The sequence below is a fragment of the Neovison vison genome, chromosome 2 (assembly GCF_020171115.1).
Source record: "Neovison vison isolate M4711 chromosome 2, ASM_NN_V1, whole genome shotgun sequence".
Taxonomy (NCBI): Eukaryota; Metazoa; Chordata; class Mammalia; order Carnivora; family Mustelidae; genus Neogale; species Neogale vison.
Window position 1 is genome coordinate 190534605 of NC_058092.1, and position 14622 is coordinate 190549226.

The 14622-nt window shown below is 45.9% G+C and overlaps 1 protein-coding gene across 23 annotated transcripts in view; it reads right to left on the reverse strand.

The window, feature by feature from the left end:
• KCNMA1 (potassium calcium-activated channel subfamily M alpha 1) overlaps nt 1–14622 on the reverse strand; it is a 730059-nt gene that overhangs the window by 292677 nt on the left and 422760 nt on the right. For all 23 annotated transcript variants that reach the window (XM_044239898.1, XM_044239897.1, XM_044239893.1 and 20 more), the window contains exons 4-5: nt 14168–14261; nt 13214–13325 (exon numbers count right to left, since the gene is read on the reverse strand). In XM_044239898.1, the coding sequence (XP_044095833.1) occupies nt 13214–13325; nt 14168–14261 (206 nt within the window). The remainder of the gene's footprint in view (nt 1–13213; nt 13326–14167; nt 14262–14622) is intronic.

The following is a 14622-nucleotide window of genomic DNA, read 5'->3' on the forward strand; positions in this document are numbered from 1 at the left end:
GACCTGGCAGGCCTTAGAAAAGGACTACATATGTGAGACCAGAAGTCTTTCTACAGAGCGCTCCTCTTTTCCAGTTGAAATTATAATGTGCAATATCACATGCTTGGTATCTCTCAAGATGTAAATGATTCTGACTTTAATTTCAAAACACACTAAGATAAGGGATTACATCAATAAATATATTGGAACTTTGGTACCCAAAAAACAGTAAGATTTCCTGGAATACGAGAATCCTGGAAACTTGCCAAACAGCCACTACTAGAATTCAAATGAAGCCTCGTGCTAGGCCAGACCAGCCGTTCTCCGAGTGTGGCCCTAGGACAGGGCGGCAGCATCAGCCATTGCGTGGGAACTCGGTAGCCATGCAAATCCTCAGGCTCCCCCCCACTCCGTGTATACTGAATCAGAAACACAGCTGTCTGGGTTTTCCCCAGCCCGCCCAAGTGATTCAATACAGCTCAAGTTAGAGAACGGGCTGGTCTTTTCAGAATAGGTATGTTCACGCGTCCTGAAGCCACTATCCTTGATCATGACCGGGGTGTCTGACTCCATAGATCTGGGAAGCTGCTTCAGTGTTTTGTTTCCATTTTTTAAGTTTTCTCAGGTATTCAGCTGTGTTCCTGAGCAAAGAGCCAGCACTACAGGGTTTCCCAATCCTGGCTGCATGCTGGAATTAGCCCAGGAACTTTAAAATATTCTGATGGCTGAGTTCCACCCCAGTGATGCTGATGTACTTGGTCTCAAGTACAATCTGGCTAAGCGGACGTTTCAAAGCTCCGCAGGTGAGTCTAACCTACTACCAAGGGGATGGGAATCTACATTCATGTGTTATTGTCGCTAATACACACCTCAGCATGTGTAAGAATCACCTGGATAATTTATTAAGTCAAATTCCTTAGTCCTACCCCTTACGGAGTCTACAGGTTTGGAGCAGGGCCTGAGAATTTTTATTTCTAATGACTCCCTAATGTGCTGGCCTGCAGACCACACCATAGTAGCATTGCCCCCAGGAAGAACATGTCAAGTTTTTAGATAGCTGCCATCTGCCCTGGGTTGGGCTGGCCGATGTTCCTCTTTCTGTTCCTCCTCTGAATTCCTATCCGTTGATTATTTTTCCTTATAAAGTACTCACCCAATTTAATGATCAACATCTTAAAGGCACGATCTGGGTTTTCCTCCTTAGTGAGCCACTCTTAGGAATCAGTGGCTTGCACACAGTAGGTGTTCAGTTGGTAAGTGCAGTACTAGGATCTCAGAGCTGTTCTCCCATGTTCATTTTCTCCCTACCCGGTTTGCTGGCCAAGTCAATCCACCACGGCCCTATCTCATGAAGAAGAATCAAGGCATCTATTTTCTGAAGATGATGCAAAGGTAAATATACGTCCAGTCCTCGAGATTTAGGTTGCTTGAGCTGGCTGTTCCAATAATACCCCAGATGAAGTACAGCCATCTGGAGAGGTTTTGGCATCTATGAAAACCTACTGCTGAATTTGTTCCTTGAAGACATTCATTTTGAGATGTTATTTCCAATTTGGCATATAACAGAGCTGTACACGTCAATGAGGATTTAGAATCCCAGCTACCTGCAGAGGGCATCTTATTTAAAGTGTGTCCTGACAAAACAATATCAAGGGAATACAATCGGAAATCTCTTAGGGAGGAATAATTTCTCTAGAAGCAGTTTCAGCCGCAGCAGCGACTACCAGGGCAGCAATCAGCTCCCCCCAAACCAGCTCAACTTTCAGCATGCCATTTTGTTGGAGCTGCCTTCCTTCAGAGTCCAGTCAAAGGGACAGAATTCAGTGCATTCATTTCTCTTGCCAGAATACAGCCATCCGGTCCCAGTGCCCTTCCCAAGGTGCATGGTATCACTGAGGACCACCCCTCACCCTCACACACACCTGCCCCTCAAATTAGCTCAGACAAAAAGTAGAGCCCATCATCTCTATTGTGACACTATTTCAAGAGGGATTCAGGGTGGTAACAGATTAGTTTTTATTTATTTGGTACTTGCAGAGAATAAACCAAGAGGCTCAGAAAAAGGGAACTGGGGAAAAGGGGAAAAAATGTTTTAAGGTTACAAAAAGTAGAAGACTCACAAGTTACAGAAATTATATTAATTCAATTTTTCCAAAAAAATGAATTGAGTTGTTTTTCTTCTTAATTTCCTTTCTTACCTGGGAGTAACAAAGAAATTCTGTTTAGGGGGTCCCTCACCTTTTGTCAAGGAACTGGGACAAGGAGGAAGCAGCATTCAGTATTTGATCTGATTAGATGGGACTGTTAGACTAATTTTTTGTAAGTATAACTATAATGGCTAGTTAATTTTTTTTAAGATTTTATTTACTTGACAGACAGAGATCTCAAGTAGGCAGAGAGGCAGGCGGAGAGAGAGAGGGGGAGGAAGGGTCCCTGCTGAGCAGAGAGTCTGAGGTGGGGCTCGATCCCAGGACCCTGAATCATGACCTGAGCTGAAGACAGAGGCTCCAACCCACTGAGCCACGCAGGCAGTCCGCTAGTTAATTTTATAGCTTGAGAGCCAGCACAACAGAACACTGGGAACATAAACTTTGGAGGTAGATTGCCTGAGTCCAAAACTTGGCTTATTATGTGACTCTTGGTAAGTTACAGGATCTTTCTAGGCCTCGGTTTCCCCACCTGGAAAATGGGGCTATAAATGATCCCTATTTCATAGCATCACTTGAAAAATTCCCTGGGATAATCACAAATTGTATCACACACATGCACACATACATACACACAAACATGTAAATGTCAGCCCATCCAACACTACCCTGGTTATGGAAGCCTTTCTCTTTAGAGCCCACATTTCCTCTCTCCCTTTCCCACCTCCAAAGACATTTGGCTCCCGAAAGGGAACCCAGACTTTTTCTCTTATTATCATTTTAAATTAAACCACTAACTACAGGGAGAGGTCTACTTAAAAGGTTTTGGGCTTTAGTGTTTCTGCGTCTGGCTGCCTTAGGTCACTTCTGGTGGCTCTCAAAGTCCCTTCCTTCCAGGCCCTGGGCAATGGAACCAGGAACCCTCTTGGGGTGGCAGGGAAGAGGGTGTGCGAAGAATGGGGAGCTCATAATCATGGAGGTTGACTCACATCAAGTAATCGGATGCCGGATACCTTATGAGCATGCAAAGTGAGCCTATCCTTACCTCTACCAAGCACCAACTACCCACTGAGTTTGAGCCAAATTGTCTCCCTTCCCTCCTCCAGTTTATTTAATCCCACAAGGATCCAGCTATGTCCTAGACAGCCCTGTAGGGGGAACCAGAGACCATTCTTTTCAGAGCCTAAAAGACCATTTCAAAATGCAACAGAGTCCTTGGGAGAAGCTAGGGCTGGAGCTAGTCCCAGGGGCTTCTCGAGTACCTTTTATTTTCCCCCTACAGAGGCCTTAAATAATTTCATCTGGATAGGGTGGTGGGGAGTTTCCACTACTAATGATATCTCTACATCCGTCTATTGGTCCTTTCACTAAAAATCACTTCAGTAAACATTTGTTAAGCCTCCGCTGTTTACAGGAGCATCCCAGACAAAAAAAAAGTAAAAATTCAGGGTAAGGTCTATCACAAGACACATTCTAGAGCAGCGTGGTCCAGTAAACTTCTGTGATGATGGAAATGTTCTGTATTTGCGCGATCCACCCCATAGCCACTACTGCTATGAATACACAGTGCTAATGAATACTTGAAACGTGGCTAGTATGACGGAGAAACTGAGCTTTTATTTCATTTAATTCTGATTAATTGACATGTAAATAGCCCAGTGTTGCTAGTGGCTACCCTACTGGACAGCACAGTCCAGACTGGAAAGCCTTGCTACTTCAAATATAGTCTCCAGACCACAGGCATCAGCATTACCTGGAAACTTGTAGAAATGCCGAATCTCCGGTCCTGCCCACGCCTCCTGAATCAGTACAGGCATATTCTACCAAGATCTCCTGGTGCCTCCCTGCATGCAAAGATTAGGAAGCACTCTTCTAGGGAGAAATTAACTCCACATTCATAGTCAGAAGATGCATACACATGGTTCTCAACCTCACTGCATTTTTGATGCAACTGGAAAGCGTTAAAAAAAAAAAAAATGCTGAGCCCAGGGCATCCCCACCCCCAACCCCGAGACTCCAATTTAATTGGATAGAGTTTTGGCCTGAACATCATGAGTTTTAAAACCTCTCTGGGGGATTCTTGTGGACTGCCAAATTTATAGCTATCCCAGAATAGCCTAGAACAGTGGTTCTCCAAATTGGGTGAACGCAGGGAGGATCACCAGGAAGGCGTGGAAAACAGATTGTCAGATCAAACTCTGGGAGTTTCTGATTCACGGGGTCTAGGTTGGGTTCTAAGAACCTGCACTTCTAACAAATTTTCAGGTGATGTTCCTTCTGCTAGACTGGGAACTATACCTTGAGAACCACTGACCTCATAGCTTTGTTTTGCTTTGTTTTGTTTTTTTAAAGGTTTTATTTATTTATTTGACAGAGAGAGAGATCACAAGTAGGCAGAGAGGAAGGGGGAAGCAGGCTTCCTGCCAAGCAGAGAGCCAGATGCGGGACTCCATCCCAGGACCCTGAGATCATGACCTGAGCCGAAGGCAGAGGCTTAAACCACTGAGCAACCCAGGCGTCCCTGGCCTCGTAGTTTTAAAAACATGGGCTCCAGAATCAGATTGAACTGGGCTGAGTCCTGGATCCACATTTACTACCTGGGAAAGTTACCTAACTCTCAATCCTCAGCTCCCTAAATTGTGAAATCAGACCAACCATATTTACTCATTGGGCTACAGTGAGTGTTAACTCAGATAATGCCTCTGAGATACCGAGCCCAGTGTCTGCTTTTCACAAGCAGTCAGTAATTGTTCATTATTATCATTATGGTGAGAAGACATACTCACTCATTCATTCAATGAGGATTAATTACATTCCAGGCACGGTTCTAGGCACCAAGGCACAGCAAAAAAAAAAAAAAAAAAAAAAACAAAACGAAGATGGTCAATGTCCTTGCACAAGGCTGTTGCGGACCTTGCATTCTAAAGATTTATTTATTTATTTATTTGATAGAGAGAGAGAGATCACAAGTAGATGGAGAGGCAGGCAGAGAGAGAGAGAGATGGAAGCAGGCTCCCTGCTGAGCAGAGAGCCCGATGCGGGACTCGATCCCAGGACCCTGAGATCATGACCTGAGCTGAAGGCAGCGGCTTAACCCACTGAGCCACCCAGGCGCCCCCGGACCTTGCATTCTAATTGATAATATGACACAGATGATCATTTTGCTCTTACAGCACTAATCATAAGAATAAAAGAAACGAAGGTCAGCGGGGCGCCTGGGTGGCTCAGTGGGTTAAGCCTCTGCCTTCGGCTTAGGTCATGATCTCAGGGTCCTTGGATGGAGCCCACATTGGGCTCTCTGCTCAGCGGGGAGCCTGCTTCCTCCTCTCTCTCTGCCTGCCTCTCTGCCTACTTGTGATCTCTGTCTGTCAAACAAATAAATCTTTAAAAAAAAAAAAAAAAGAAAGAAAGAAAGAAACGAAGGTCAGGGAATTCATTCCAACTGGAAGAATGTGAAAATTTCACAAGCAAGGTGGAGTTAAGGCTGTGCCTGAATGGGGAGAGGGTTGCCAAGGAGGGAGATGGAGAAGACACTCACTCCTGAGGGAGCAGGAGGGAACACTCAGCAGGGGGGATACAACTAGCAGCCTGGTGGATGGGGGGTGGGGTGGAGCAGGAATTTTAAAAAGGGGAAGGGGAGGCTGGTAGTGAAGGCTGTGTGCCTGGAGTTGCCCACCAGGGGCTGCCTACCCTCTCTGGCCACATCACATCCTGCTTTTATGTTTTTGGCTTTGTTTTGTTTTTTCAATTTCAATACACCGAAAATTCCTCATGTCGGGAAACAGAAACCAGGTGAAGACTTTCACCATTGAGTATGCTTATCAATTGCAGAGGTTAGTCCACAGAAGCCTGGCTATTCACCTCACTCAGCTGCTGTGGGATTCTTCAAGCGAGGGAGTGGCCCTGCGGCCAGCCACCCTGCAAGTAGAGGGCAACAGAAAGCCTCCTGAGATCCCAGCTGAGCCCTGAGACAACGACCAAGTACTTGCAAAGGAAAGCCTTGTTGTGGCTCCACACGCTGCCTTCCCTGGGAAAACAGTGACACACGTCACAACTCATTACCTCAGTGCGCATTCTGAAATTCTGGTTTCTCTCCACTCTTTAAGGTAAAAAAAAAGCGAGAAAGCATGAATTCCAAGGAAAAGAAGTGGCGCCCAGAACAAATGAAGGGTGAAGGGTGGAGAGCAGGCATGTCTGCCTAGTAATTCTCCCGGTCCCAGGAAAAGAAGAAAAACAAAACCATTATATGGAAGTGAGGAGTAGGGAAGTTCCCAGGCTCTAGCGAGACTTTCCCAAGTGTCTCTTTTCATAACACGTCAGAAAAGTATGAGGCAAGGGTGCGGAGGGCTCAGAAGGCCTGCCAGAGAGTTTGGACTCCAGAAGACGGAGAAGAACCACAGGCTCTATGATTTGGGGCAAGTTACTTAACTCCTTTGGGCCTCAGTTTCCATGCTGGCGAAATGGGAATATTAATAATAATTCCTCTTTGGCAGAAAAACGCCCCCCCTCAAAACTTTCATGATAATCCTCAGAACCTGGGACTATGGTAATTTACATGGCAAAAGGCAATCAAGCAGCAGATTAAGGTTGCTCCTCTGCTGACCTTCATATGGGGAGATGGTCTTAGATTATCCAGGTGGGACCCCAACGTAATCATAAAGGTCCTTGGGAGTAGAACGGGGAGACAGGAGGAAGAGTCCGAGGAAGGTAATGACGGACAGCACCATCAGGGAGAAACAATACCGAGGAATGTGGGCGGCCTTGGATGCTGAGAAAGGCAAGGAAATGGACCCTTCCTCCGAGCTTTCAGAAAGGAGCACAGCCCCGAACACACTTACCCCTGCGCCCAGAGAGACCTATACTGATCTCTAACCTACACAAGCGTAAGAAATAAACTTGCGTCGTGTTAAGACACTGCCTTTGGGGACACTCGTGTCACCGCAGCGAGAGGAAGTGAATAGATCCATTCTGTAGGATTGTAGGGATGATGCCGGGCACAAGGAAGGGCGCTTTCTCATTTAGGCCGGCGTTATCATTGGTGGGCACCTGCCATCCTTCACACAGGGTAGGCTGGGCTCCTCTCCCCCGAGGAGTGCGCACGGCCCCTGGCTCCGGCCGCCGTGCCCACCACGGGCTGCGCCAGCATCTTGCCGAAGCCTCCTCACGTTCCTCCACCCACATAAGCTCTTCCTCCTGTGAACTCCCAAGGCCCTGACAGCCTGTACCTGGCAATTTCGGACTTAATTATACAGCGGGCAGTGTTACCTGCTGTTGCTCCATGCGTGTTTATTTTGGTTCCAAATCTAGATTCAAAACCTCAGTCTCAAACAGGAACTACGTTTGTCCCTTTCTTGTTGTTGTTATTGTTTTTAAGGACCTGTACTTTTCCTTCTTCTTCTTCTTCTTCTTTTTTTTTTTTTTTTTACAGACCTGTTTTTATCATCTTTTGACACACAAAGGAACTGTGCCTGGCATATATTTATAAACAGATATCTTCATTCATTTTAATTGCCCTGTGGCTGGGCACTAACTCATTTTTCTATTTTTTTAGGAGCGTTTTCTACTTTGTAGTACTGATTGCCGAAGGCACTGACGTCTAACATGGGCTAGAAGAGCAGGTAGGTTTATAGTTTACGGCTTTTCCCCTCTGGGTTCAAGGTCTGTGGCTCCCTACCATCCCCTGATTTCATGAGTCAGAGAAGAGAGAAGATGATGGAAATCATAGCAAGACCAGGAAAGGGGGTGGCCAGACAGGCTCCCTTCATCTCAGTGTTGAGCACACAGTAGGCGCTCAGTTAAAGCTGAGTGGCCAGTAAGCGCGTGGTTATTTTTTTCTCTACTCTCTTCTTTTAACCACACAAAATGACCCTCAGCGAAACCACATAAATAAACACACAGGAGGCACAGGCCGTTGACCCACCTCGGGGATACAGTTCCCCAAAGAAGGAGACAGACAGAGGAGTTCTCCCCAGAGCATGTTATTCTAGTCTCAAAATAAAATACATCTCTCATTTCAAGGTACATTTATTTTAGTTAGGTAGGGTAAGGATTCTGTGAGAGAAACAAAAATGAATAAGCTGGCGTGTGGGAACAGGAATTAAAATAAGCACCGACTTGCCGCCTGCCAACGTGGATGTCCTCACATCCCACGGCCTTATTTTTGGTTCCGTTCTGGTTTGTTTTCTTCCTCGGTACTTTAAAATATGATAGGTAGGTTAGAAAGACAAGCCCGGGATGGTCCTGAAGCGCGTCCTATGGGCAGGGTTCCTTCACTGACTCTGCCTCCCTGGATCCCCTCAGCAGCCCTACGGGGAATTACTCTTATTATCTCCCCTTCACTGGACCGGTGGAAAATAAAGTTTAAGACCAGCAAAATGACCTGGCTCAGAGCGACCCACTGGCCAAGCCCAGATTTGAATTGAGACAGTAATCCCGAGCTTGGCTTGACCCATTCTGCTCGACTGACCTCATGTGTGGAAGCCCCGAGTCTCTCCCTCTCTCTCAGAGCAGATCTGATCCCCAAGGTGGTTAGGTACCCTGGGACTCAGGAGACACGCACAAGCTCTCTGTGTTCCCTGGGTCCTAGTGGCAACTCTAGAAACTGGAGGTGGGCAGGGCACCTGGGTGGCTCAGTGGGTTAAGCCTCTGCCTTCGGCTCAGGTCACGATCTCAGGATCCTGAGATCGAGCCCCACATCAAGATCTCTGCTCAGCAGGGAGCCTGCTTCTCCCTCGCTCTCTGCCTCTCTGCCTACTTGTGATCTCTCTCCGTGTCAAATAAATAAATAAAATCTTTTAAAAAAAAGAAAGAAAGAAAGAAAGTGGAGGTGGGCAAGGAGGAGTGGGAAGGAGAGGAGGAGGCATGAGGATGTGTGTTCTTAAAATCTCTTCCCCTCAGGCACCTGGGTGGCTCAGTGGGTTAAGCCGCTGCCTTCGGCTCGGGTCATGATTTCAGGGTCCTGGGATCGAGTCCCGCATCGGGCTCTCTGCTCGGTAGGGAGCCTGCTTCCCTCTCTCTCTCTCTCTCTCTGCCTGCCTCTCCGTCTACTTGTGATCTCTCTCTGTCAAATAAATAAATAAAATCTTAAAAAAAAAAAAATATCTCTTCCCCTCCCTGCCTGCCTGAAGCTCTCTGAGTAAGGAGAGATGGAGAGGTGAGCAAAACCTGCTCGGTCACCCCAATCCGGGTGTTCCTCAAAACCCCCAATCTTTTAAGGGTGAGGACAGAGGCAAGAGCAGCATGAATATGGACATAAAGCGGACCAAATCTCGGGCAAACCACCACCTCCCGCCACTCCTAGGCTATGTGACCTAGGACAGGAACGGACGCCTCTGATCCTGCTTCCTTACTGGTACAATGGGGGGAAAGAATTCCCAGCTTACAGATTTGCTCTGAGAATTAAGGGAGTCCATGTGTGTGAAGGGCTTATCAGAGCGCCCAGCACATAGGAGAACTGAAATTAGCCGTTATTGGTACTACGCCGCCAGATGCACTAAGATAACACATGTAATAAAGTACATGAATACGATGCTATATAATATGCAACCATATATAATGATAAGAAATCAAATGTGGTGGGTGATATGCCCTGGGGAATATAAGGGTGGGGGTCACAGCACTCATCCGGTTTTGTACCCACATGGTTCCAGCCACGCAGGGCTCAGCAGGTGTGTGGGGAGAAGAGAACAGACGGCGGCTTCTTCATCTTACCCCAAACCTCTGCCAGTAAAGGCAGCACCTTTTCATCTTCCAGAAGGAGGGAAGCACTTCCTGAAATGCCCCCACTTAATGGGATTATTCCTTTTGCTTTATACGCCATACCTCGTGGGAATGTTCATTTTATCTCTGGCAGCTCATCAGCACGATAACTGTTTCATGATGTAATAACCTGTGTATTAAATCAGACACGGGAGCCTCCTGGATAGATTTTTGTACTGAATTCCATTTCGTGACAGGCTGCCCAGTTGTGGATCTCACCCAAGGGATTCAGTTACTAAAGAACCACAAGTATTTCATTGAAGGTGCCTTCTCCTATAAGAGGAGTTGTTGTTGTTGTTGTTGTTGTTATTTCATAGTCCAGAAGTATGTTGGTCTGTTGTCAGTTTCAACACACTTGTGCTTCCTAATGGACTATATAATTTGCTTATTTATTAGGTTCATTTTTTCCCTGTTTTTCCCCTCAATGTCACAGGGTAGGATGCTGCCTATTGTACTCACTGCTGTTTCTTTTTTTTTAATGGGGGCCAGGAGGAGAGAGACTCTTCAGCAGGCTCTACCCCCAATGTGGAGCCCAAACCAGGGCTTGATCCTACGATCCTGAGATCGTGACCTGAACCAATCCCAAGAGTTGGATCTCAACCAACTGAGCCACCCAGGCGCCCCATTATTCACTGTTGTTTCTTAATCATCTGGAAAAGTGCCTGTCGCATAGTAAGTGCTTAATAAATACTGTTCAGTTAATCAACAAATTGAAGCACATTTCGGCGCGTATTTTTTTGAAGAGCAACCACGGCAGATACAAGAGTGTATCTCATTTCTCCTTTTTTTCCTTTTTCTTCTCCTTTTCCTATTCACTCTGGTGGATTTTCACTAGACAAGAACGCAACTCCAAAAATCGGGATTAAATCATATTCACAAAAAGTCGTGAATTTTTAACATCCAAGTTCTCGTCACACAAAGACGTTTTTAGTCTCCCAAGGAGACTCAGCTCCACACCCTTATCCGGGGTGGGCCGGCTCCACCCAGACCTAAAGGGGCCTCTTTAATAGTTAGGGCCACAAGGGACCAAGAGAGAATGGACCCTGATGTAAAATTCCGATTTGCGTAGTGTGAGGACTGGAAGGAACTTTAAGTCCAAACTTCCCATTTTTCAGAAGGGAAAACTGAGGGTCCAGAAGAGAAAACTGGTTTTTGCAAGGCACACAGTACTCAGAACACAGGCAGGAAGAAAAGGCAGATTCCTTTCCTTCCTTCCTTCTTCCTTTCTTCCCTCCCTCTCTCTCTCTTACTCTCTTCTTCCCTCTTCCCCGGTCCTTTTTCTTGTCTGTCTGAGGGTGTGGGCACGCATGTGGGTGCACATGCTTATGTGTCTACTCTTTGCAACAGGAGGGTCTAGGATGAGCCCTGTTTAGCAGCCCATACATAATTTTGACTCAGAAATGTGGGTGATTTGATTTCACTCACTTCCCAGTCCTTCCCCACAACCGAGATACCAAACTTACCATGCAAGAATCTTAGAGGCATTCTGAGCTGAAAGTATCTGAGAAATCAAATCATCTAACCTAACCTGCTATTTTACAGCCGAAAAACAACAGGCTGAATGAAGGAAAGTGAGCTCCCCAGGTCACAAAGCCAGTTAAGAGCCAAGCTGCGGTAGCTGGGGTCCTCAGCACCAGGACACATTCAGCTCACTGTCAGGATGCTTCTCTGATTCGTGAGTGGCTCTGACGGTCCCATCATGACGGCTGGAAAACCCAGCCTAAGCAAGCATGCCTCAGATCAAGGAGGCAAACTTTTCCACTGAGCGAGTGAAAAGAATTCTAATGAGAAAACTAGTAGAAAATAGAATCCTTATGGGATACCCACACAGATACACACCGATATGTGCATACATGATTACTGCATACATCATACAGAAAGGGTGCTTCTTTTTTTAAATACTTGACACTAGGCATGTAATAAATTCACAGAGCTAGCAAGGACATCAAAAACATATTGCTAGTGGAAGCAGATCTTGGCACAACATTTTTGAAAAATGAGCCATCAATATCTGTACAAACTAAAATGTATGCATTCTTTGATCCAGTCATTCCTCTTCCAGGAACCGGGAACCATCTAGAGAAACAGAACTATCACAGATATGTGCATGAGGATGTTTATGAAACTACCGTTTACAGCACAAAAAGGAAACAAAAATCAGGTGCTCCATCCTTAGGGATATGGCGTCATGAACCGTGATACACCAATTTGTAGAACATGGTGTGACTCTAATAAAACGAATTATTAGAGAGCTGAAGGGACACCCATCATTTATTAGTTTGTGAGAAAACCAAACTGCAGTATAGTGGGACGGACATGCTTATTTGGACGAAGACCACCACGTCCCTCCAACACGTCTATGTGCATCCGTGTCTGGGACAAAGGGACAGGAAGGGAAGATGGAAGTCTGTTAAAACTGAGCATCCCAGGGAGAAGGCAGGGGTGGGTGCAGGGGGGAAGATATGATTGCTATTTTCTTCATGCATCTTTAAATGTTTATGCTGACTACAATAATATATATTACCTTGAAAAAAAAATTTAGACAAAAAATTTCTAAAGACAAAGATGGAAGAAACCCAGAAAGAGTCCACTGGATCTCATTTCAGTCTCCCTTTTCCCCCTATAGACACGCAGTAGCAGGAACACTAGGAGAGAATTATTCAGGGCAACCAAGAGAAGCTCGAAGCTGCCTCCCTCTGCCTCTAGCTGCCGTGACCATGGTTTGAGCTAGTTACTTCTCCCATCCAAGTGTCCTGATCCTCTTGCCGAGCAGACACAGCAAAGGAGATGTGAACAGAGCACCAGCAAAACTCATCCTTTACCACAGGAAGGGGGCTCCATCTCCTTCAAGGAGAGGGTGGCTCAGGATGCTTGACGCTACCCTGCCCCACAGAAGAACTCACAGCCATAAATAAACGAGGCAGGACCCACTCTACATAAAACTAAGAAGCAGAGAGAAGCTAAGTTTGGCAGTCAGGCCTTCTAGGCACCTGAAGCAGCTTCTGGAAAGGTGGCCTCATCTCCATGGGCTTCTGTGTTCAGTCCTAACTGCAGGTTGAATGAAAATGACTGACCCACGGAGGCAGAGGTCCTGACTGGGACAGTGTGACCACGAGGTTTCCACTATGACAAAATTGCCTTTCCTGAAGCTCTAACTGGGCCCATCTTCCGGGGTGAGTGTTCCAAGGAGAAATGTCACCACCAACTCCCATAACTTCAAGAGTCGTGCACATGAATACACAAAACTTTCCTTCTGTGGGGATGGCCCCGGCCTCTGATCCACCACAGCTGGGAAACCAGAGGGAAGAAGGGAAGAGAGGTCGACTTACCAAGCCAACTTCTGTTTAAGTACACAGACACAAACACTGGGGGGACCGTGAAGAAATCTACCACAGAGTTCACTTCCAGCCAGAACCACAGCTTATCGTTGGCTGCAATAAACTGGGGAGAGAGAAATGGAGAAAAATATGAGAGGCACGACGCTGGCATTCTAAGTATATGCTTTTGCCAAAGGCTATGTTTTGGGTTTTCACCGGGGCCTGGAGGGAGATGTTCTGTCCTTCTCATAGCTATACCAATCACAGGCTATTTCTGTCTGAGAATTCGGTTATACAGTGTTTTCTAAAGAGTGACTGTAGACTCTGTTAACCTTGGAGAAATATTAGGCAATCAGTTTTCCTGTGTTTTTCAACAGCATTATAGGAAAGTCTGAATGGTCTCACCTTCACTAGACTCTAAGGGAAACAGAACTCTAAGTAAAGCGTGTACGTACTCATCCATGCACACACACACATGTGCATACACGTGTACACACAATCTCCGTAATACACATTCTGTACAGCTCACCTCATAGACAGGCTCTACTACAAATCCTCCAAGCCCCTGAATGCTACCAATATCCTGCCTCGATTCAAGCCTCACAGCTGAATCCCTCAGGATTCAGCTAAGTGAGCCCCGATAAACATAATTTTAAGAGAAGTTTCTCTTTTTTTCCATTTAAGACAACAATACATTTGTATTTTGAGAGATGAGAGACATTCAGCCAGGAGAGACATATTAGCTACGTCAATCCCTGTTTCTCCTCCTTGGAAGAAGATTTTAACATGTCCTTCCGAAAATGTGAAGTTAAGGAAAAAGCTCTTTCAGACACTGCAAATCAGAACATGGGTCTGTTTTCACCCCTGGAAACACCGGGCTTCATCTCTGCAAGAGCAGAGGCCGGCGGGGCATGGCCCCTGAGGACAAGCGGCCCCATGGTGACAAAGTTGTGGGATCAGACTTACCCGCAGACCAAAGTAGAGAAGGAAGAACACGTTGAAAGCCATGTCGATCTGTAATGTGAAATCTTTGTAGAAATTCTGGCAGGATTCTATTGGGCTATTAGACAGGAAGAAGAAAAAAGCAAGAGGTAAATGAAAAATTTCGTCACATCATACACGTACAGTGTAGTACTGGAGCTCGGGGTAGAGGACAAAATGAATCTCCATTGACTAAAACATTTGGTCTTTCTACCCTCTGTGATCATCAAGCAAGCATGGCCAAGGGGTCTTTCCATTCAGCCATTCAGTCTTTTGTTCTTTTATTTGTTTTTGTAATTATATATTTATATATATATATATAAATTATGTTTATTATCATTCAACAGTTGAGCTAAAAATCTTAAAAGGATCATGCAGACACCTTGGAGGAAGGACAAGCAGGAGAGACCATCATATTCCTTAATTCCACATTAACCCTT